This window comes from Drosophila elegans, unplaced genomic scaffold (assembly GCF_018152505.1).
Source record: "Drosophila elegans isolate 14027-0461.03 unplaced genomic scaffold, ASM1815250v1 contig_208, whole genome shotgun sequence".
NCBI classification, from domain to species: domain Eukaryota; kingdom Metazoa; phylum Arthropoda; class Insecta; order Diptera; family Drosophilidae; genus Drosophila; species Drosophila elegans.
The window spans coordinates 3325084-3345648 of NW_024545578.1; the positions used below are offsets into that span (position 1 = coordinate 3325084).

Here is a 20565-nt window from a genome sequence, read left to right on the forward strand (position 1 = left end):
ATTTTCTATCAAATTTTTGATTTTTTGAAGCAATGTAGGAGGGCTTCTTACTCGGTGGGGGGCTGTCTAGACTGGGAAAAAGAAACCTTTGGACAGGACTTCAGTTTAGCTCAGTTCAGCTCAGTTACACACACATAAAACACGTGCCTGACAGCAGCAGCCAGAATCCCGATGACGACGGCGACCTCCTGCCTGTCATCGTCACTTTTGCAACTGTCGCCAAGGGAAAGTCGACCAACTGACACAATAACACTGAGAAAAATACAGTCTTTAAAACAAAAATATTTTATTTTAAGTCAGGTCGCTGCATCATAATCGGTCTTACTTCAGTTAGTGCTGAAGGTGATAGAAACGTATTATTGTAAAAAAAAATTATTTCTAACCATTTAGCAAGCAAATAAACTTAAATTTTTACTTCTCTAAAAACCTGGTGTAAGATCTTCTGAACTAGTCTAGTTTAATATAATTTTTCTGTAACTTCAATTGAATATTCCAGATATTATAAGATATAAACTTTATTACTGACTTTTAATATTAACTTTTTCTCCAGTGAAGTCAAAGTCTTGGTTAAAATTAAAAAAAAAATGAAAAAAGGCGCAGGATGTCAGGAGTTTCCGAGGAGAAAACGCTCCCAAGAGTGACAGGACATCGGCGATGAGAGGGGTCTTATGCAGGACTGGGCCTGGCTGTGGCATGCGTGCAAGTGCCCTGCCACTTACTTAGTTGCGATCAAGTTGGCCCGAAAACTTTACATTCTGCACTTAAATGTGCGCCGACATTCAAAAGTGAAGCAAGTTTTTTGTTGTAAAGTTCATGAATTTGTTGCATGTTTCACATGTTCTTATATATATATATATACATATATGGAGGAAGGAAGTCCTGCCGTTTTGCCTTTTGGTTTAGTTCAGTTTAAAAACTTTTCTCACAAGCAATAAAAAAGCGGACTTAAAAGTTTTACTTTGATCGAAAGGCGAATATCCCGAAATAAAATTTCATAAGTACTATTTGAAATTATCTTTAAATTTTTGCGTGCTTTAAATATATATATTTTCTATTCTCAACTTAAAATCAGAAGTAAACTAAATTCAAAAGTCTTTCATTTTTTTGGAATACAATTTGGACCTTGGTAATTTGTTGTGAAAATGCTTATATTACTTAAGATAATTTTATAAAAAAAATATATTGTAACTATAATTTAAATATTCTATTTATTTCCTTAATTAAAAAATAATTGTAAAGAACATATTATATTATATCCCCTTTCTTAAAGCTACGCTTTCCAGGGTATTCTTTACACTTCAGTTGGCAAATTCACTTTAGCTTCCTTTTATTTTTTCCCCCCGAAATTCCCCCGCAGCAATTTGCCACATGCTTTGCAGGCAAATTAGCGAGCAGCATCTTTTAGCAGTCTTGGCCAAATTCGGTGTTTTATATTGCTTCGCACACGCTACTTGGGTAACAAAATATTTGCGAAACAAATTAAAATTTACATTGATACCGAAAATAAACGAACCGGCGAATGAACAGTTAACAGTCGAAATAAAAAGCTGAGAGAGAAAATGGGGATAACAAAGTTCTTGTTGCCGCTGCACTTGATGTTGATGTTTTTGAGTGAAATTACACGACCATCGCCATGGGCAAACAGAAAACAGAGCGCAACGAGCCAAGAAGACAGAAAGTGGAATAAAAGTAAATGCAAATACAAATAAACAATCCGAAGGATGCAGCGAACGTGCAGTAACTTTTGCCCGCCACTGTGGCACGTTTCGCTGCAAATACTTGCGGCATCGTTCAGTCGCTCATTTATTCACTCCACTTATTTTCTTACTCTTTTTTCTTCAATCAAATTTGGGCAGAAAAGGATGCTTAGATATCATCTTGATTGCAATCACACACGCTGGGACAACAGTGCGTATGCTTAACTCTAGCCTTGTCAGGAAAACAGTACCCTAAAGATGGACCATAGATAAAAAGTTTAATTGAATTTCATGCAAATTGCATTCATGAATTTGTTTTTAATTAGAAAACTTGCCAGATTTTCTTTATCCTGCTGCTGCAGGGCTATGAATATGAAAGTGGTCAAAAGTCAAAATATTTGCACATCCTAAAAGACTTGCTGCAATTTTACAGATGAAATGCTAAATATTTATGGTTGTCTCACACAAATTTGACCCCAATTAAAAACGAAATGGACCCCCAAAAATTTTTGGCCAGTATTCTGGGGCAGCAAAGACAATGATCCAATGACAGATTGTAATTAGAAGGAAAGTTGAGCTGTGTTTGTGACATTTAGTCGAGTTCAATTACTGGTCAAAATGTTAAAAGTTGCCCAGAGACCACACACAGTCCACAAACATCGTCTACACACATTCCAAAACTGTTGTAAAAAGACGCAGACGGATAAATTGCCAAACGTTCTGGCTCTAAAAACTGAATCAAAAAGTAAACTTTGAGTGGCTAACTTTTCTCAACTACAATCTCCAATTACAAACGGGGGATCAACAAAATGTGCAGAGACCAGTGGTGTAATTTTTGAGCGCCTCCACCCAAAACCCAACGGTGGAATCGAATTCTCCGGTGACCCCTTCCGGAATTCTCCCAGTATTTCTCCACTGGACTAAAAGTAGAACCACCACCTACGGCAGTTTGCAGGAGTTAACCAAAAACGGAAATTTATGACCAGACAAGATCCGATATACGGTAACAACACAGTTGAGGGGGCAATCGCTGAGAACTGTGCGAATTATGGATGGCTACTGCATTTTGGATACCAGATGCACTGAGGAAAACATATTTCTGCAATTTTAAAGACTGACCAAAATATATTTAAGTGGGATATTTCTTTCTTTAAATGTAACTTAATTAAATTGATGCAATTAATTTCTGGAACATAGTGTTTATTGTGCTACTCTACATATTTCGTAGTTTATAAATAAAAATTGGATTTATTCAGGTTGGATTAATACATACATATTTCTGAAGGATGTTAATAATTAACATGCATAAACCCAAATTATATCAATATAACGTAGTTTTGAGAATGAAACTCAAAACTTCAAATATTATTAAATATTAATGAAGATCTTTCAAAAATCGAATTAACTCCGTGTTCATTTATTATTTATAATAATTGTTTCGTATTTATAAACATTTCTCTGGCTCAGTTTGTTAATTTTAAGCAATAAATTGGTCTCAGTGCCGATTGTTGGGGTGCAGTTTGTGCACACAATTGTCTTGGCATTACGCACAAGTTCAGTGCGTTTTTGGGGTTGGGCAATCGTAAATTACGATTGCCATGGAGTTGTTGGCTCAAGTGCGAAATGTTTGCCCGAGTCGGAGGCTCCGGGCTTCGATAAACCCCGGAGAAAAGACTACACCAGCTGGCCATAAATCGAAGAATTTGAATTATGAAATCTTCCCTTTCTGCCGCCTTTGCAAATTGAGTTTTCTAACCGGGAATGTAAACAATCGGTTTATTCCGCCTGTCAAGTGCCACGCCCTCGCTGCCATTAGTCAGTATATGACAATGCATAAATTATGGGACTTATAAATGAACCGACAGTAGAAAGATTTGGCCAGAAACAAAATAAATAAAGCCGAAAAGTAAACCAAAGCCAAAGCCATAAGAAAAGGCGCCAAAAAGGGAGAACTCATTGTGGCAATAATCATAAATTATGTGGTTAATTAATTGTTTGGCACTGAGTACGGAAACGTGTCATTTGATTCTTCATTGTAGCTCTTGTGAACACTTGATTACCAAATATGAACATAAACAGTTGCATACTTTGGTGAGCAGTCGAGTAAATCAGGGTGGAGATAGTGGATGAAGTTCATAAATCTTAACATGCTTTGAGGCGTGACCTTGGCATTCAAGTGGATTAATGAGCTCTTGAACTTATAATAAAAGCGACAGCAACAACATGTCACTTCTTCAGGTTGACTGGCTATGAATTAGTTTTGTTTTGAGTTTTTGAATGGCTATTAACAGAAGTGAAGGTCATAAAAAATATATTTTGTTCTTTATTAAATCATTTAATAGTAGATGTAAACGAAAACTTATTCCTAAAAACCTTTTGGGTATATAACTTAAGAAACTAAGTAAAAATGGAATAACCTAAGAAATATAAACTTAAAGAATATATTTAGTGTATTCATTTATTTTCTGATATAAAAACTTTTTGCAGCCCTAAAAACTAATAAAATCACGTTTGTGTATATTTTCCAAAAAAAATATACCATACACTGTAATCAAATTTACACAACTTACATTACAACCTGCAAACTCTGAAGTTTTTAATGAATAGACCATGCCGCAAAGCTCTCTGGTTTACATTCGTAATTTTCTCGAATTTTTAATTGTAACATGAACACAGGTTTGCCATGGAAAGCTGCATATAAATGTGTTCAAATGCAAATTTAGCCGTCCTGCTGTATAATTAGAGGAAATACAATTATTTATACACACATGCAGGTGAAAACACACTCGCTCTGCCATGCTGATATAATATTCAAATTCATTAGCCAAAGAAATGTTGTTAGAACCGTAAACCCAGAAAAATTCAACGGGGGAAAACATTCTGGCATCAAATAATTCATTTGAATTGGACTCGCAGAGCCGTGAAAACGCATGGAAAAGTTAGAAAAACCCCTATGGAAACCGCCACAAAACGAAAATGATTTCCTAATGCAATTTCTTGCACACTCTAGTCTTATTTTTTTTAGCCATTGTTCGGGATAAATCTCTCTGGGTCTAAAGAATTTCCTGCTTAAAAAAAAAACAACAAAATAGCTACACTAAAGCATAATAGCCAGGGTGGCCGACATCCTCTTACCACTTTTCCTGTCATTTTCCCCGGTTTTTCTTTCGCTTTTTTTTTTTTTTTTGAAGTTGCATGCGTATCAGCTCAAGACTTCCGGCGGTGTCTTTGTGAAGCTGATCCCGGCTCAAGGATTTTTTCAGGAGCTCTGCTGACAGGTTGAAAGCATCATATATAGTGCTTTACTAAACACTCAAAAAAATGCATAGGTTTAAAAAAATTTCGTTGAAATAAATATTTAATTTACAGAAAATTACACCTATCCATTCATACGGTGATTTCTTTTCAAATATATTTATATTTTAAAATCTCAATGAATCTCCTTAGAATCCTTTACTTTAACATAAGCGATTGCACATTTATTTGTTTAAGAGCTCCATTTTCTTGAGTGTATCTTTTCCTTATTTCCATTTTTGTGTGCATGAACTATAAAGCAGAAATTACCATTCCTTTTTCACTGCTCAGCACAACTATCATTGGGTATCATAAATATTTATCAAACTGGAGGTGAGCTGCTCGCCCACTTGAGGTGACCCGAAAGCCGGAGAAACCCAAAAATGAGATCCGGTTAAAAGAAAAAAATTAAATTTAATTTGCATACGTTAAGTGGCAGAGGCAATTAAAGCCACGAAGGAGCAAAGGACAATGGACTTACCGCGCCCTTTTGATTGAGATGTGAAAAGTGAAAGGAGAGCCTCGACAAGGGACAAAAGAAAATTTGGGTGAAAAGTGGGAAATCATAATTGGCTTCCAAATGCTTGAACTCAATTATGTGCGCAAAATTTTTCGGGGCCACGACGACAAGACGACATGGCTGCTGTTGGCAGGCAAATTATGGATTCAAGGCCAATACACGCACAAATTTCGCCAGTGAAATGGCACTTTCACTTTGGGGAAAGCTCAAAACAATTTGCATAGCGTCCTGCCTGGGGAAAATTACACAACAAGGGGGGCGAATGAACAGGGGGCGGTGGGCGGTGGGTGTACGGTTGGTGACATCATGGCCTCGGCAGACATGATAAATTACTCAAACATAAATTTAAGATAAATCATGGTTGCAGCTCCATGCACACACGATTGAAATGCACAAGGAAATTTAGCCAACTGCAAATTCGGTGTTATGCAGGGGGTCAGATATAGTAATATATAGAAACCATATCTAGTGGAGGAGAATGACAGCGGAAGGTAATCACACTTGGTCGAGAGTTGAGCAGGAAGAGCCTTAAGATGATAGTCCTGGGTCCGCTTTAAATTTGATCAGATTTAAAGTTAAGGAAAGTTTTTATTTTAGATTTTTTTTGTTTGATACAATAATAATACAAGTCAATCAATAATGTAAGCTTTTAAATCGCTTATAGAACATTCGCTAATCCAAATTAAGTAGTCTGTTATTTTAGATTGCTTTTTTTTTTGTAATTAATAACTTGTATAGGACCGTTATTAATCAATGTTGGTATTTAATCTCCTGCACCAGAAAATATGCGATTCTGCTTCACTACCATTCGTTTTTCCAGGAAAACCCTTTACAGAAAAATGGAAAAACGTGCTATTTGCAGTTTTATGGGTCTCACTACCAACTCAGAGGAGAAAAACCAGGCTTTTGACTGGGAACTTGACCACGAAAGGTCAGCACAGCGTAACTGTGTGCATCGATGTGGACATGGAAAGTGATAAGCTCGATTCGACGATAGAGTCACGTAGTAATCGAGACATTCCCAAAGTCCCACTGCAGTTTATTATGACCGGATATCGATGAGTTGGCCATCAAGTTGACCTAGACTGGACTTAACTCTCGTTTTGACAACAACTTGGCTTTCTTAGCTGGTGAAATGGGCACTGGAAAAAATGGGAAGTGATTACCACGCACGAAAACAATTCATCGCTGCACTTTGAAGCTGTGTCTGTTTATCTGCAACGTCTTTAATGCTCTTCTAATCTCATCAACTTAGAAATACAATATCAAGTGCGTCAAATGCTAACCTAAATTTCGTACATTTAGGCTTAACCCACTTCTACCTGTGCAGATTTAACAGCGCAAAAATTAAACAGTAAAATCAAATCACCAATTAAATTTTAACAATGTTTATTTTAGATTAATTTTTGTAAAATAGTTCTTTCGCTTTTTTCAGCGCGATCTTTAAGAATCCTTCATAATATATTTTTTAACAATTTTCTTAGGAATATATTTTTTTTATTAGGTATGTACAATTTTTTATTGTGTATAAAAAAATCGTTAAGCCCTGTTCCAAACATACCGTCAGTTTATTAAAATGAAATAAAATTAATTTACTTATTTAATTTTAATAATATTGATAATTGAGTTACAGTCATTTACTTTGTTTTTAGTTAAATATTTAAAATTATTGTCCGATATAATGGGTTAATTCTATTTTGCTGTTATACTGTCACTCAGCTGACTGCCGCATACTATCTCATTTTTGTGCATTAACATTCACAAAACCAGAATTTTGGCTGCGTTAATTGTCAAAAACAAAAATTAGTTGGTCCAAAGCATTCCGATAAGCAAGTCGTCGTTTCGGTTGAAAAATTTTAGCAATTGTTATGGTGGGAATTGAGTGCATGAAATAGTAAATGTTCACGATTGCCTCTTCATTTTATTCAATATTGTATGCTAAACTGTCACCCTCTATTGTAAAATAAATATTGTGATCTGCATTGAAAACGATAAATCATAAGCTTTTTTGTAATGTGTAACCCAACCACACACAGAACTTCGTGAAGTAATCATCTCTCGGTGTAACAAATCTGCAGTTTCAAGGCTGCCTAAAACGTCTGTGGTTGATTGGATAAAAAATTTAAAAACTTTATATCACAAGATCGAATTTTTAGTGCACTTAATTGCGGCAAATCAACAGACAGAATGGAAACTTTATCATCAAGCTCTGTAAGTAATTAAAACTGAAAAAAAAAAATGAAGAAAAAAAATCAACTATATATGTATATACCCATTTATTAAAAATTGTTTCCTCATAAGAAAACAACAGTATATATAAAAATATATATATTTTTTTTTAATTGCTTTGCTGAAGTGTCTGCGAATGCTAAAAAACGTAAAAATAAGCTAAGTTCTAACACCATCTAAAAGAGAACAAAAGCATAATCAGCAACGCTTTTTTTCAAACTCATATTTCTGTATGACGTTTGTAAATCTTTAATCAAGAGATTTTATTTTAAAATCAAAAATTAGCAAAACAGAATTGGTTATCTCTGTATTTGGGCTGCCATTTTAGAGATCAAAGGTGGTCAAATCTTATTTTGCGAAACAAGAATACCAACTTAATATTTAATATTTAATAATTTCCGATCCATTTGCAGTTTGTGGATGTGAAGATTCCGGCTCCTTGGGGTTACATATCAGGACGTTGGTATGGTAATCGAACGGATAGACCTATCTTGGCAATACACGGTTGGCTGGACAATTTGGGAACCTTTGAGCAACTGATTCCGCTGCTACCGGATTACATAGGAATGCTCTGTATCGATCTGCCCGGACATGGAAGATCTTCTCGATTTCCAGCGGGCGTGCACTATAACGTCTACGATTACGTGTTCATCATTCCCAGGGTGATGAAGGAGCTTGGCCTGTCAAAGGTCGCCCTAATGGGTCATTCTCTGGGTGGCGTGATGAGCTTCATGTACGCGGCAATGGCGCCCAGCACTGTGGATTTCGTTATATCACTGGATGTACTGTTGCCTCGCAGAATCGAAGATCCCAGTAAGCTAACCAGGGATATAGAAGGATATATGGTGGAGGAGAAGCGACAGGCAGATGGTACCCAGCCCGAACCACCCTCGTTTACGTTGAGTAAAATGCGCAATGTCCTGGCCAAGAGCAGCAATAACTCGATTCCTCACAACCTGGCCGATCACATGCTCCACCGCCAGGTGGCCAAGTCACAGATTTACCCGGAAAAGGTGTACTTTTCGAGAGACGGACGCGTTAAGTTCTACCACATATTCGATATTGAAAACGGTCTGGCCGCCGAAATGGCGAGGCGTATTCAAAAGAAACCCTATCTGGTCATCAAGGGATCCCTTTCGCCATTCGTTGGTCCCCGTTGCGACGAGGCCATGTCCATTCTGTCTCAAGATAATCCACACTTTGAGTTCTACGAGGTGGAGGGCGGCAAACACCATGTCCATCTTCATGCGGCCAAAGAATGTGCTCGCTATATCGTGCCCTTTATCCGCAAACACATACCTTCACAAAGCAGCAAATTGTAATGTAGATTTGAAACTACTACACTCTCATTTGTTATTTTTATAGGATTTTGTTGTTACTCTTTAAAATAGATTAATACTTGTTGTAAAAAATAAAAAAAAAATTAAAATAAAATCACAGACAAAAAGCAGAATTGGGTGCAGAGATGGCCAGCAAAAATAGGAAAGAAGCCCAACCTCATCACCAAGGGATCTTTCTCGCACTATTTGAGTCCCCGAAGTGACGAGGCCATTGCATTTTGGACCAGGGTAATCCACTATTTGAGTTATATGAAGAAGATGGAGATCACTTTCATTTGCAATTTCCCAAAGAGTGGGCAAAGTACATAGATCCCTTTATCCAGCAATATCATCCTGCGAAGCAAAAAAGACAGCAATATAGAGAAATGGAACCATTGGAAAGCACCTTTCGTATTTGTGAGCACTTTTTATATTTAATTTACCTTTTAAAAATTTTGGTCAGCATATTTCTCTGCTATGAAAAGGAAAAAAGTTACTTGGAACCTTTGTTAGAATTATAAAATCTCTTAACAATATTACATAAATTTTTTTCCACAGTTACTTGCTTTAAAGCATTTTTAAAATAAAACGGAATTACTAACACCATTCGCCCCGAGAAAGCCAAAAGCTTATTTCGCTCTTTAAAAGCTTTATGATTGTTTTGGTTTTGCGACCTAGGCGCAGTTTTTCTCAGTAGTCCAGCGGAATGCACGTGCTGTTTTAATAAACTTCAAAAACTAATAAAATGTTAAACATTTATTTAAGATAAGCATATAATAAACATATTTAACTGTGCAATTTTATAAAAGACTTATTTAAATTCATAAACCAATGCTAGATGATAAAAATGTTACCTTGCTCTCTTAATGTTTAGTTATCATAAGCTTTTAATATTTGAATCGCCGCTCTTACTTCGCTCTTTTTTTTTTAACTCTGTAATATAACGATCTCTCTTTTTCGATTCGAGTAGGTTATTAATGAAAAGAGTATGAAGATAATGAAATAGTTCTTGCATAGAAGTGAATGCGTTGGGTCGCATTTATAAAATAGGCTAACACATATATTTTGCAATATCACACAAGATAACAGCATCTGAGCTAAAACAATTATAATAAAATCGAGTTTGAAAGAAATGGGAAAATTATCGCTGAGTGATGTAAGTGAATCATAAGAACGGATTAAGGCGACCTTTGCTCGCCAATTATTAATTTGTAATCTAAGACAATGCCAAGTTAACGATTAGTTATTGGTCTAGACTCTAGAGTATTTTGCAATAACAGCATAATCATTCTTTAATTTTTCCAGTACGAGGCGGTGAAGATTCCTGTGCCTTGGGGCTTCATTTCGGGTCGGTGGTATGGCAATCGAAAGGAGCGACCTATACTGGCAATTCACGGATGGTTGGACAACCTGGGCACCTTTGACCGACTGATTCCTCTGCTTCCCGACTACATTGGAGTACTCTGCATCGATTTGCCAGGCCATGGAAGATCATCGCACCTTCAGCCGGGAATGTACTACAGTGTCTACGATTATGTGTTCATTATTCCGCGTGTGATGAAGGAGTACGGATGGTCAAAGGTCTCCCTGATAGGTCACTCATTGGGCGGTGTCCTCAGCTTCATTTACACCTCGTTGGCTCCTCACACAGTGGATATGGTCGTCTCGCTGGACATATTGCTGCCATTAAGGAACGATATAGAGTATATGGAACTGAGCATTGAGAAGCAACTGCTGGATGTTGACAGGCAGAAGCTGGGAAACTATACTGAGCCACCGTCTTACACTCTGCCTCAGTTGGAAAAAGTCATGGCGTTGGGAACCTTCAATTCCGTTTCCCCAGATCTTGCCAAGCATATGCTGCACCGCCAGTTGATCAAATCGAAACTATATCCCGAAAAATTCTACTTCTCCAGGGATATTCGTGTTAAATACTACCACCTTATAGATATCGATGATGGTCTAGGAGCAGAAATGGCAAGACGGATTTACAAGAAACCATTTCTTATTATAAAAGGTTCAAGGTCACCATATTTGCCACCTCGTAACTACGAGGCCATTTCCATTTTGGCAAAAGATAACCCACACTTTGAGTTCTACCAAGTGGAGGGCGGAACCCATCATCTTCATCTTCATGCCGCCGAGGAGGTCGCCAGCTACCTAGTGCCCTTCATCCAGCATCATCGACCTCCTGCCTTGAATTCCTGGACGATCGCAGGAAACGGGAATAGTATTAACTCAAAGAAAAAGAAAGGATTCTTAGCATGGACCAAGAAAAAAACCAGCAAGTTGTAAAACAAGTAAAGTACAAAATTTAGTCGCAGGTAAATCTAATTTCCTTCATATTGCTAAATAAAAACATTTAAAAACATTTGTTTGTTATGTACAAAATTGAGTCGCAAGTAAATCTAATTTCCTTCATATTGCTAAATAAAACCATTTCAAAATATTTGTTTGTTATGTAAACATACATACTTTTTTGTTACTAGTTTTTAATTTAACTTTAATTTTAATTTTTAACTGTTTTTCAAGTATAAATTTTCTAATACAAAAATGTATATGATTGTGTGTCATATTTATGTATACTTAAAGAACCATAACAAAAATGTAGTGTTGTAAATATTTTATTCTATTTGTAAGGCTAGTTTTAAGAATTTTAATAATAAAGAATATTACTTGACTAATAAAGTAAATGCTGGTTGCACATCTTGATGCTTACAATCATTACAAAAGGGTTATTAATTTCTGTATAGAAGATCTAACAATTGTTCTCTTCTAAATGTAAAGCTCTCTGTTGTAAAGCTCATTTTGTCATTCTCTTTTTTTGGAGGCCTAATAGCTGAGTGAAAGTGATAAAGCAAATCAGTCGTTGAACAACTGTTCGAGCTGTAAGAATTACAATTTAGGTATAGTAAGTCCCGAATTTTAATCAGATACTCAAGATTATAACTGGAAGTGGTGCCACACTTACCGGACCGAGTCTAAAAATTGTCGACGGGCAAAGTTCAGAAGGCAGTCAGTCTGGATGGGAACTTTGTCATTGAGTGATGTGAGTAGGTAAACACCTAAACAATAAACCAAAAAAAAGAGATAAGCAGAACTTGCCCCTACTAAAGTTGTGTAACTGCGCAATGATTTTGAAATCACCAATATATGTCAGTGTTCCAGGTCCACTTTAAAATTCAATTATTTTAATGAAATATTTAAAATTGTTTGTAAGCTGATTATTAATAACATTTTTTTAATTTTTATATATATTTTCACAACATTTAATAGTATAAGGAGGTAAAAATCCCTGTACCTTGGGGTCACATTGCTGGACGTTGGTATGGCAATCGAAAGGAGCGACCGATCTTGGCAATCCACGGATGGTTGGACAATTTGGGCACCTTCGATCGGTTGATTCCCCTACTTCCCGACTATATAGGAGTACTCTGTATCGATCTTCCTGGACATGGCAAATCCTCTCGAATTCAGCCAGGGATGCACTATTCCATCTACGATTACGTAATCATCATTCCGCGCGTGAAGAAGGAGTACGGATGGTCAAAGGTCTCCCTAATGGGTCACTCCTTGGGTGGCATCATAAGTTTCCTTTATACTTCACTGGCTCCTCATACTGTGGATATGGTAATTTCCCTGGACATTGTGATGCCTATGACACCAGAACCTAAAAAGGTAATTGGTAGTCTAGTTCAGACCATAGAAAAGCATCTGGAAGTTGAAGATCGTCAGGAGAAGATAAATCTACACGAGCCGCCCTCCTACACAATGTCTCAATTGACCGAAATCCTTGCCAAAGGAAGTTCCAATTCCGTGCCACCCGAGTTGGCCAAGCACCTTCTTCATCGTCAGCTGTCGAAGTCGCAACTTTACCCAGAGAAGTACTACTTCGCCAGAGATGGACGGGTGAAATTCTACCATCGCACACAAATGGAACCTGGACTCACTGAGGAATTGTCAAAGCGAATCAAAAAGAAGCCCTACTTGATCATAAAGGGATCAAAGTCTCCAATGATTGGAGTTCTAAGCGAGAGGCCATTGTCCATTTTGCGTGAAAATAATCCGCACTTTGAGTTCCACGAGCTGGATGGAGGTACCCATCATGTCCATCTGCATGGCGCCGAGGAGTGTGCCCGGTATATAGTACCCTTCATCCGACGTCATCGACCGCCAACCTTGACTTCTTGGTCTTTAACCGCAAAGGAGCATCAACTTAACGCCAAAGAAAATCGCAGGCAACAAGAAAGATTCCTTGAGAGGAGGAAAAACAATCACAGCAAACTATAAAGTATTTTATAATATAAGTATTGATTTTTCCAATCACTTGACAATTTCATTAGTTTAATTAAAAAAATTCAGATCACAATATAATAAGAGGTTAAGCCCTACAGACTAAAGTCACTGTCTTCAGCTGATCAAGATCACATATAACTACATTAAATGATTTTATGCTAACTAAAAACTTAAATAAGTTGCTATTAACTGACAAGTAAAATCATTCAAGTAAACCTAAAGATCATGTTTGTATCTCTTGCTCAACTTAAAATTGAATATTAAAATAATACCACAGGTGCTATAATAACTTGAATTTCCATTAAAAACAAAAGCTTCTAAAATTCTTTCAATAAGTAAAATTGATTTTATTCTCTTTAAAAATGTTTTTATACACTCTTAAGGTTCTCTTATTCTCTGAACGATTAGTTCTCTTTCAGATTCTCTCTTTAGTTAGCTTTTAAAGCGAAAAAATTGATATTGCGAATTAGTCGATGAACAACTGTTGCACGTGAAAGAAGTACAATTTTTATTCCCGAAATGTCATTGTAAAGTCAGCATTTTGGGCTATAAACATAAGATAGTACTGGACGAGACACCACAATTGCTGGATCAAGTCTAAAAGTGGTCGGCGGGCAAAGTTCAAAGGGCCGTCGGGATGGGAACCTTGTCATTGAGCGATGTGAGTAAGCAAAAATATATAAAATAATAAAGCTAAGAGAAGTGATAAGAAGACTTTCACTGCACAACAAAACCTTTGCTTGCCAACTCTTACAAAGCTGCTTGGAATTAACTAACTAACTGAGCATTTAGAGAGATGATAAACAAAGCATTTATTATTATTTTAAAACAAATACTTTGTGCTTAACAAAATCAAATTATTAACAACAAAAAAGTAAACTTGTAAAAATAGCGTAGTAATATTCAGTTTAAATATTTAATAAAACATGTTGAATTCAATAGTCAGATATTTATTCTTACTATTTATGTTTTTTATCAGTGTGGTAAAATATGTAATTTAAGTTTAAAGTTGAACTGTTTATAAAACCTTTCAAACTAAATATTTTAAATTGCAAGCTAAAAATGAAATACTTTTTCTTTTCCTATTTATTTTTACAATATCTAATAGTTCAAGGAGGTGAGAATCCCAGCACCTTGGGGTCACATCGCAGGTCGATGGTATGGTAACCGTACAGAGCGACCTATTCTGGCAATCCACGGATGGCTGGACAATCTGGGCACCTTTGATCGCCTGATTCCCCTGCTGCCGGATTATATAGGAGTACTTTGCATAGATCTTCCCGGACATGGAAGATCGTCTCGCCTTCAGCCGGGTCTGCACTACAATATGTACGATTTAATTTACATTATTCCCCGGGTAATGAAGGAGTACGGCTGGACAAAGGTCTCGCTGATGGGTCACTCTTTGGGTGGCATCTTAAGCTTCTTCTATACATCCCTGGCTCCAAACACGGTGGACATGGTCATATCCTTGGATATTTTGTTGCCCAAGCCACTGGGAGATCCCGGAAGGGCCCTTCTCCAGGTGGCCCAGGAAATGGATAAGCATCTGGTGGAAGAGGATCGGCAGGAGGAGGGCAATTTGCACGAACCGCCCTCCTACACTCTCGCCCAGTTGACCAAAGTCCTGGCCAAAGGAAGCTACAATTCTGTGACCCCCGAGTTTGCCAAACACCTGCTCCACCGCCAGGTGAAAAATTCTCAACTTTACCCGGACAGATTCTATTTCTCCAGAGATGGACGTGTCAAATACTATAACTCCATGGCTCTAGAAAGCGGACTTGCAGCAGAAATGGCCAGAAGGATCCGAAGAAAGCCCTACTTGATCATTAAAGGATCAAAGTCAGCATATGTGGGAATTGAGTGTGAGGAGCCCATGTCCATTCTGCGTGAAAACAATCCGCACTTTCAGTTCTATGAGGTTGAAGGCGGTACCCATCATGTCCATCTGCATGCCGCCGAGGAGTGCGCCCGTTACATAGTGCCCTTCATCAGGCATCATCGACCTCCAAACTTGACTTCTTGGTCACTAACTGGAAAAGAGCAGCAACTTAGCTCGAAAGAAAAACGCAGGGTTCTGGAGAGATTTTTTGAAAGAAGTAAAAACAAACGCAGCAAACTGTAAGATACACTAAATACTAAAGGGATTACCTATATAAATATTGATGTTTGTCCATAAAATCACTGTTTGATCTCTTTAAATAGTTTGGTTTCACTCTTAATAGTTGAAATTTTTAAGCAAAGCTAAATACTTTATAAAACAATTTTTTTTTAATCTTTAAATTACACCGTGGCCCACGAAGAAAACCTATAAAAATACAGGATTGATATTTTTCAAATATTTTTTATTGAATAGTCCATTAATCCGTTTCAGTTATGGAAGACCACTTTAAACAACTTTTTTTTGCTGCTTTTGAAGGAAATAAAATTGCCAAATAAAATTTATTCGCAGACATCTTCGAAGTTTTAAGTGACAAATTTTGCCTAATTTATCACTATTACAAAAGGTACGATAAATGTTTAGTGTGTGTTATTTCTATGATTGGATATTTAATTATCAGACATTGCCTGGGCGAAGTTAATGCCACAGCAGGCAGTCTTTTATCCCGATATATTTCCTATCCTCCCCCTTAAGGTTCTTGTGTGACTATTTCCTGCTCACCCGCTGGCATTCGACTTGCAATTTACGGAATTTTAAGCAGCTTACAGCTTGAGCCGCATTAGAACAATTAGCGCAGTCGATAACATAGATTTCGAGCCAGTAGAGTGCAAAAAGTTAAGCAGCAACTGAAAATGTCCTTAAGAGTTGTCCTTAAATTGAATTTAAAGAGTGGGAATAGTTGCGAAATCGAAATACAGCACATAATCAGCTAACCAAATAAATGCAAATTAAATAACCGAAATAACCAAGCAAAACTTTTCTGTCCCTCACAAAAGTAGACTTGATTCATGGAAAATTTATTATCGGAAGGCGAAGAAGATTTCCGTTGCTTACTTTTGGGCCGACGCCTAGTAACGAAAGCCGGGAAAATATTATTTAGAAGTGGGTGTGCAAATGCGAGTGGCATTTATTAAATTAAACACTTTGTTGTTGGCCAGGAAATTGTTGAATTTGTATCGCATAATTTTCTTGTCATACATTTTGATTGGATACGTATTAATATTTATGGCCGGAGCTTCCTAATTTTGTCTCATCGCTCGGCTGGCTAATTCAATCAATTAACGTTTTGAGTGTCGAAAGCAAGAAAATTAATGAAAATTCACGAAAACTCACGAAAATTCCTTTCTTACACTATCGATTTTGCCATTTTAGAGAGTAAAACAAGCATACACAAATGTGTACTACACATGTACATACCTACACGTGGCATATTTTGGTTGTAATCAGAGACGCCGCAGGGTTTCTCTCCGTTTTCCATTTTTTTGGCATTTTGAAGGTGGAAACCATAAAGCCTTGAACGGCATATGCCTAGATTTGGCAAATTTAAGTGGGTTGGGCGGCGATTCCCGGCTCGTGTGCACTTAAATTCCCTTTGAATGGGTCTCGGAAACTTGAACGCTTTCCGCCTCCAATTTCAGCAACAATTTTGCTTCTGGTGTGATATTGGGTTAGGCAGTATTAAAGAGGTTAAGTAAAATCGCTCGGGTCTTGGGGTTCTTCTAGCTAAATGGCCAGGAAAGTTGATGAATTCGCGGGGCAGCCTTGCGCAGACACTTAATGAAAGTGAAACAAAGCCATTATTTTCACTAGATGAACACTTCCGCGAAATAAAGATTTTTGGGAATTCGGTCTTGAAACTTGGGCAAACCTTAAATCAACTTGTAGCTAATTTGAAAGATCAAAGCAATTTGTTCAAAGAAATTAAAAACTTACTATCACTGTTGCGTTGGGATGCATTTTAAATTTTATATTTATTCTCAAAGGGGCAATGAAACTTGAAACATAAATGACTATAATAAATTAATTGGCGTACTAAATTTAGCAAAAATATGTTTAAAATTTCTCATAGAAATCTTGGGAATAATAAAATCAATTTAAAGGCAATTTAAGGGAAAACATTTGAGGAACTACATGGATTTTCTTTGGTAAAATTTTTCAAACTAAAATAAACTCCAGACAATAAATAAAACACCATAAAATAAAATTGTTTGGCATTTTAAAAAGATTAAAATTTTGCATAAAATTTGTTTGGAAAAGTTGTGAGAAAATAAAATCAATTTGAAAGCAATTGAAAAAGCTTAAAGCAAAGTTTAAAGCATTTCAGGAAATTTATAGATTTTCTTTTAAATGTAATATATTTTTTTACTGGTTTTACTTTCTCAACTTAAAGTTACCTCCAGCCGATAAATATAACATAACATAAAACAAGCGTAAAGCTAAAGAAAGCATATGAAAGTAAAACAAGTTTTTCCCAACATAAATTTGCTACCGCAAATGGGAAAAATGTTCAAGGTGAGGTGGTAAGTAAACTTCCTCAAAGAATTTTAAAGCGATTCCTGAGCACTTTCGATGCGGCATGCATCTGTCCAATAAACATCACCTGGCACACCTTTAGTAGGGCCCACAGCCCATAAACCGTCCAAAACTACCGCAGTTAATGATTTAAAACGGACCACAAGATTCTTGGTCATCGAGACTCCACTCACAGGTCTGATTGAAATGAATTGGAGGGAAAACCCTTAAACCAAATGAATTATGCAGAGGCCTGGCGTGGGGCTTAATATCGTAAAGCAAACTTAACGAAAACTGTTTAAAATGCGAGCCGGCCATCTCGAATATTCCCGGCTCTCGCTGCTCGGTGCTCGGTGCAATAAATCTGAGGCCACACAAAACTGCACTCGATTGCTTTGCCGCATGCAATGTTCGCTTTTTTTTTTCTCTGCCCTCTGCGAAAACGTGTGCGCAATTTTCGCAATTTTCTAATAGCCGTTAAAGCTGTCAGGGGGGCGGGAGGGGCATCGAGTTCTCGTAGTTCTCCTTCAGTTATATTACAAACAAGAAAGAAAGCAAACTTCGGCAAGCCGAAGTTCATATACCCTTGCAGCTATTGCATGAATTAAATACTTTTGAAAACATTTAAATTATGATTTACTGCAGTATATACTGAAAAACAGTGAAGCTATGATGATTTGCAGCTCAATTATTAGATAGTTATTTTATATATTTTTATTAGTTCTATGGGAGCTATATGATATAGACGTCCGATTTTGATAAAATTTAAACCATAATTCTGAAATAATTAAACATTGCCACATGTCGAAGAACTAAACAAAAAATTAAAAAACAGAAAAGTTATAATTTTTTTTCATTTATTTCTCCGATTGTTCCTATGGGAGCTATATGATATAGTCGTCCGACTTTGATGAAATTTAAACCGTAAATCGAAAATATTTAACCATTACTAAATGTCGAAGAACTAAACAAAACATTAAAAAACAGAAAAGTTATAATTTTTTTTCATTTATTTTTCCGATTGTTCCTATGGGAGCTATATGCTATAGTCGTCCGATCCGGCTCGTTCCGACTTATATACTACCTGCAATAGAAAGACAACTTTTGGGAAAGTTTCATGCAGATAGCTTTAAAACTGAGAGACTAGTTTGCATATAAACGGACGGACAGACGGACAGACGGACAGACGGACAGACGGACGGACAGACGGACATGGCTAGATCGACTCGCCTAGTGATGCTGATCAAGAATATATATACTTTATAGGGTCGGAGATGTCTCCTTCACTGCGTTGCAAACTTCTGACTGAAATTATAATACCCTCTGCAAGGGTATAAAAATGGAAAACAACTTTCCACGTCCGATGATGCTGCTTCGTTGCATGACTTTTTGTTTTTAGCTTAAGCGGAAGTGCTTTCGACGCCATTTTGCGGCCGGCCATTGCAATTGAGTGCAGCCCTGACTTCATCAGCTTCCACTTTCGTACTCCTCGGCCCTCAAGGATCCCGTCCACAGGAGCCCAAGGATACGTGCTCGAGCGTACTGGCACGCACTTTAAGTTTCATTAAACAAAACCATCGCGCGCCTAGGCCTCCAAAGATTGCCTATAAATTCATGGAGGGCAGTGAAATGGAAAGCGAAATCTATGACAGGACGTTCAAGAAATTTGCTACAGTAAAGAGTCTAACAAGGCGACATAATAAAATAAAAAAAATAATATACATATTTTGTTGGGTTTATTTGGTTTGTTTCTTAATTGTTTATATTTATGAAACAATAATTTCTAATCAAATTTTGTCTTAAATATATTAATTAATTTAATATTTTTAATAATTTTCTACAAAGACGTAAATTTTAATCCAAGATTAATAGAAAACATTAAAAAATGACTTAGAAATTTTATTACTTACTGTACTGTAAACAAAACTATAATGTTATAATCATAATTGCCAACAATTTCATTAATTAAATTTTTATTTGAATCAGCTGTGAGCTTTGCAAGATTCATTTTTACTTATAAAACTCCTATAACTTATAAGATTAGAGTCACCCGTCATTTAACGCCTAGTCTTTACTGTATTCCTTGGCTCTGCTGACACAGCAGTGAAAAGCCGTTTGCATTTCAGTGATTTTGGGGCGGTCGAGATGGGGTTCCCATTGCCAGACCCACATTCCTTGGACGACCATTAAATCTGCTACAATTTACTTGTGATTGACATGTTTATAAGGGTCGTAACCCAATAGACACCCTTCCTTAGCCAAATTTTCCGACGGAATGACCCTTTTCGGTTGGAGATGTTTGTTTTTGTCCTCTTTCATAAACAAGTGAAGCCTGAATCGCTTCTGGACTGCTCTTTATTTTCTTTTTCATTTGCCCCGCAAAAATAAATCTTTGATATTTGCGCTGTCAGGGAAGCATACTAAATATCCTTTTGCATTTCAAGTACTTTGGACAACAATTCCTGGTACTGTCTGAAATCCCAGGCACACACAATTAAAAGTTCCCACGTCAAGCGATATAGGAATAAAATAACAACAAAGAATGCATAAAAAGGAAAAATTATGAAAGAATCGAATGGCTGATACCCATTGGTAATTTTGTTTTTTGAACTCGAAACTCGTATAAATGCTTTTAAAATATAAATAGAAGGGTTAATATAGAAAAGCCTAATACAAGTTTTTTTTTCATTTGATACTCAAGGATATAAGCTCAAATTTAAGTAAATGAGTAATATATCTTAAAAGTCTTAATTGATT

At 36.6% G+C, this 20565-nt stretch overlaps 4 protein-coding genes across 4 annotated transcripts; all 4 read left to right on the forward strand.

Annotated features, from left to right (window-relative positions):
* The first annotated feature begins 7337 nt into the window (after positions 1–7337).
* On the forward strand, positions 7338–9137 carry LOC108145744 (serine hydrolase-like protein). Its single transcript, XM_017271307.2, has 2 exons — positions 7338–7722; positions 8154–9137. The coding sequence occupies exons 1-2, from the start codon at positions 7699–7701 to the stop codon at positions 9060–9062; spliced, it is 933 nt and encodes a 310-aa protein (XP_017126796.1). The 5' UTR covers positions 7338–7698; the 3' UTR covers positions 9063–9137.
* Positions 9138–9766: 629 nt separating this feature from the next.
* LOC108146536 (probable serine hydrolase) lies at positions 9767–11763 on the forward strand. The gene is made up of 2 exons (XM_017272576.2): positions 9767–10215; positions 10365–11763. The coding sequence occupies exons 1-2, from the start codon at positions 10192–10194 to the stop codon at positions 11352–11354; spliced, it is 1014 nt and encodes a 337-aa protein (XP_017128065.1). The 5' UTR covers positions 9767–10191; the 3' UTR covers positions 11355–11763.
* Positions 11764–11937: 174 nt separating this feature from the next.
* LOC108146337 (serine hydrolase-like protein) lies at positions 11938–13349 on the forward strand. Its single transcript, XM_017272303.2, has 2 exons — positions 11938–12108; positions 12336–13349. Exons 1-2 carry the CDS (start codon positions 12085–12087, stop codon positions 13347–13349), a joined length of 1038 nt encoding a protein of 345 aa, XP_017127792.1. The 5' UTR covers positions 11938–12084.
* A 553-nt stretch (positions 13350–13902) lies between these two features.
* LOC108146336 (probable serine hydrolase) lies at positions 13903–15800 on the forward strand. The gene is made up of 2 exons (XM_017272301.1): positions 13903–14016; positions 14464–15800. Exons 1-2 carry the CDS (start codon positions 13993–13995, stop codon positions 15478–15480), a joined length of 1041 nt encoding a protein of 346 aa, XP_017127790.1. The 5' UTR covers positions 13903–13992; the 3' UTR covers positions 15481–15800.
* Positions 15801–20565: the final 4765 nt, after the last annotated feature.

Excerpts from the sequence above, each read along its gene's own strand:
- LOC108145744 (XM_017271307.2), top strand. The coding sequence starts at position 7,699 with ATGGAAACTTTATCATCAAGCTCT. Across the intron at positions 7,723-8,153 it reads AAACTTTATCATCAAGCTCT|TTTGTGGATGTGAAGATTCC; the intron begins GTAAGTAATTAA and ends ATCCATTTGCAG.
- LOC108146336 (XM_017272301.1), top strand. The coding sequence starts at position 13,993 with ATGGGAACCTTGTCATTGAGCGAT. Across the intron at positions 14,017-14,463 it reads GAACCTTGTCATTGAGCGAT|TTCAAGGAGGTGAGAATCCC; the intron begins GTGAGTAAGCAA and ends AATATCTAATAG.
- LOC108146536 (XM_017272576.2), top strand. The coding sequence starts at position 10,192 with ATGGGAAAATTATCGCTGAGTGAT. Across the intron at positions 10,216-10,364 it reads GAAAATTATCGCTGAGTGAT|TACGAGGCGGTGAAGATTCC; the intron begins GTAAGTGAATCA and ends TAATTTTTCCAG.
- LOC108146337 (XM_017272303.2), top strand. The coding sequence starts at position 12,085 with ATGGGAACTTTGTCATTGAGTGAT. Across the intron at positions 12,109-12,335 it reads GAACTTTGTCATTGAGTGAT|TATAAGGAGGTAAAAATCCC; the intron begins GTGAGTAGGTAA and ends AACATTTAATAG.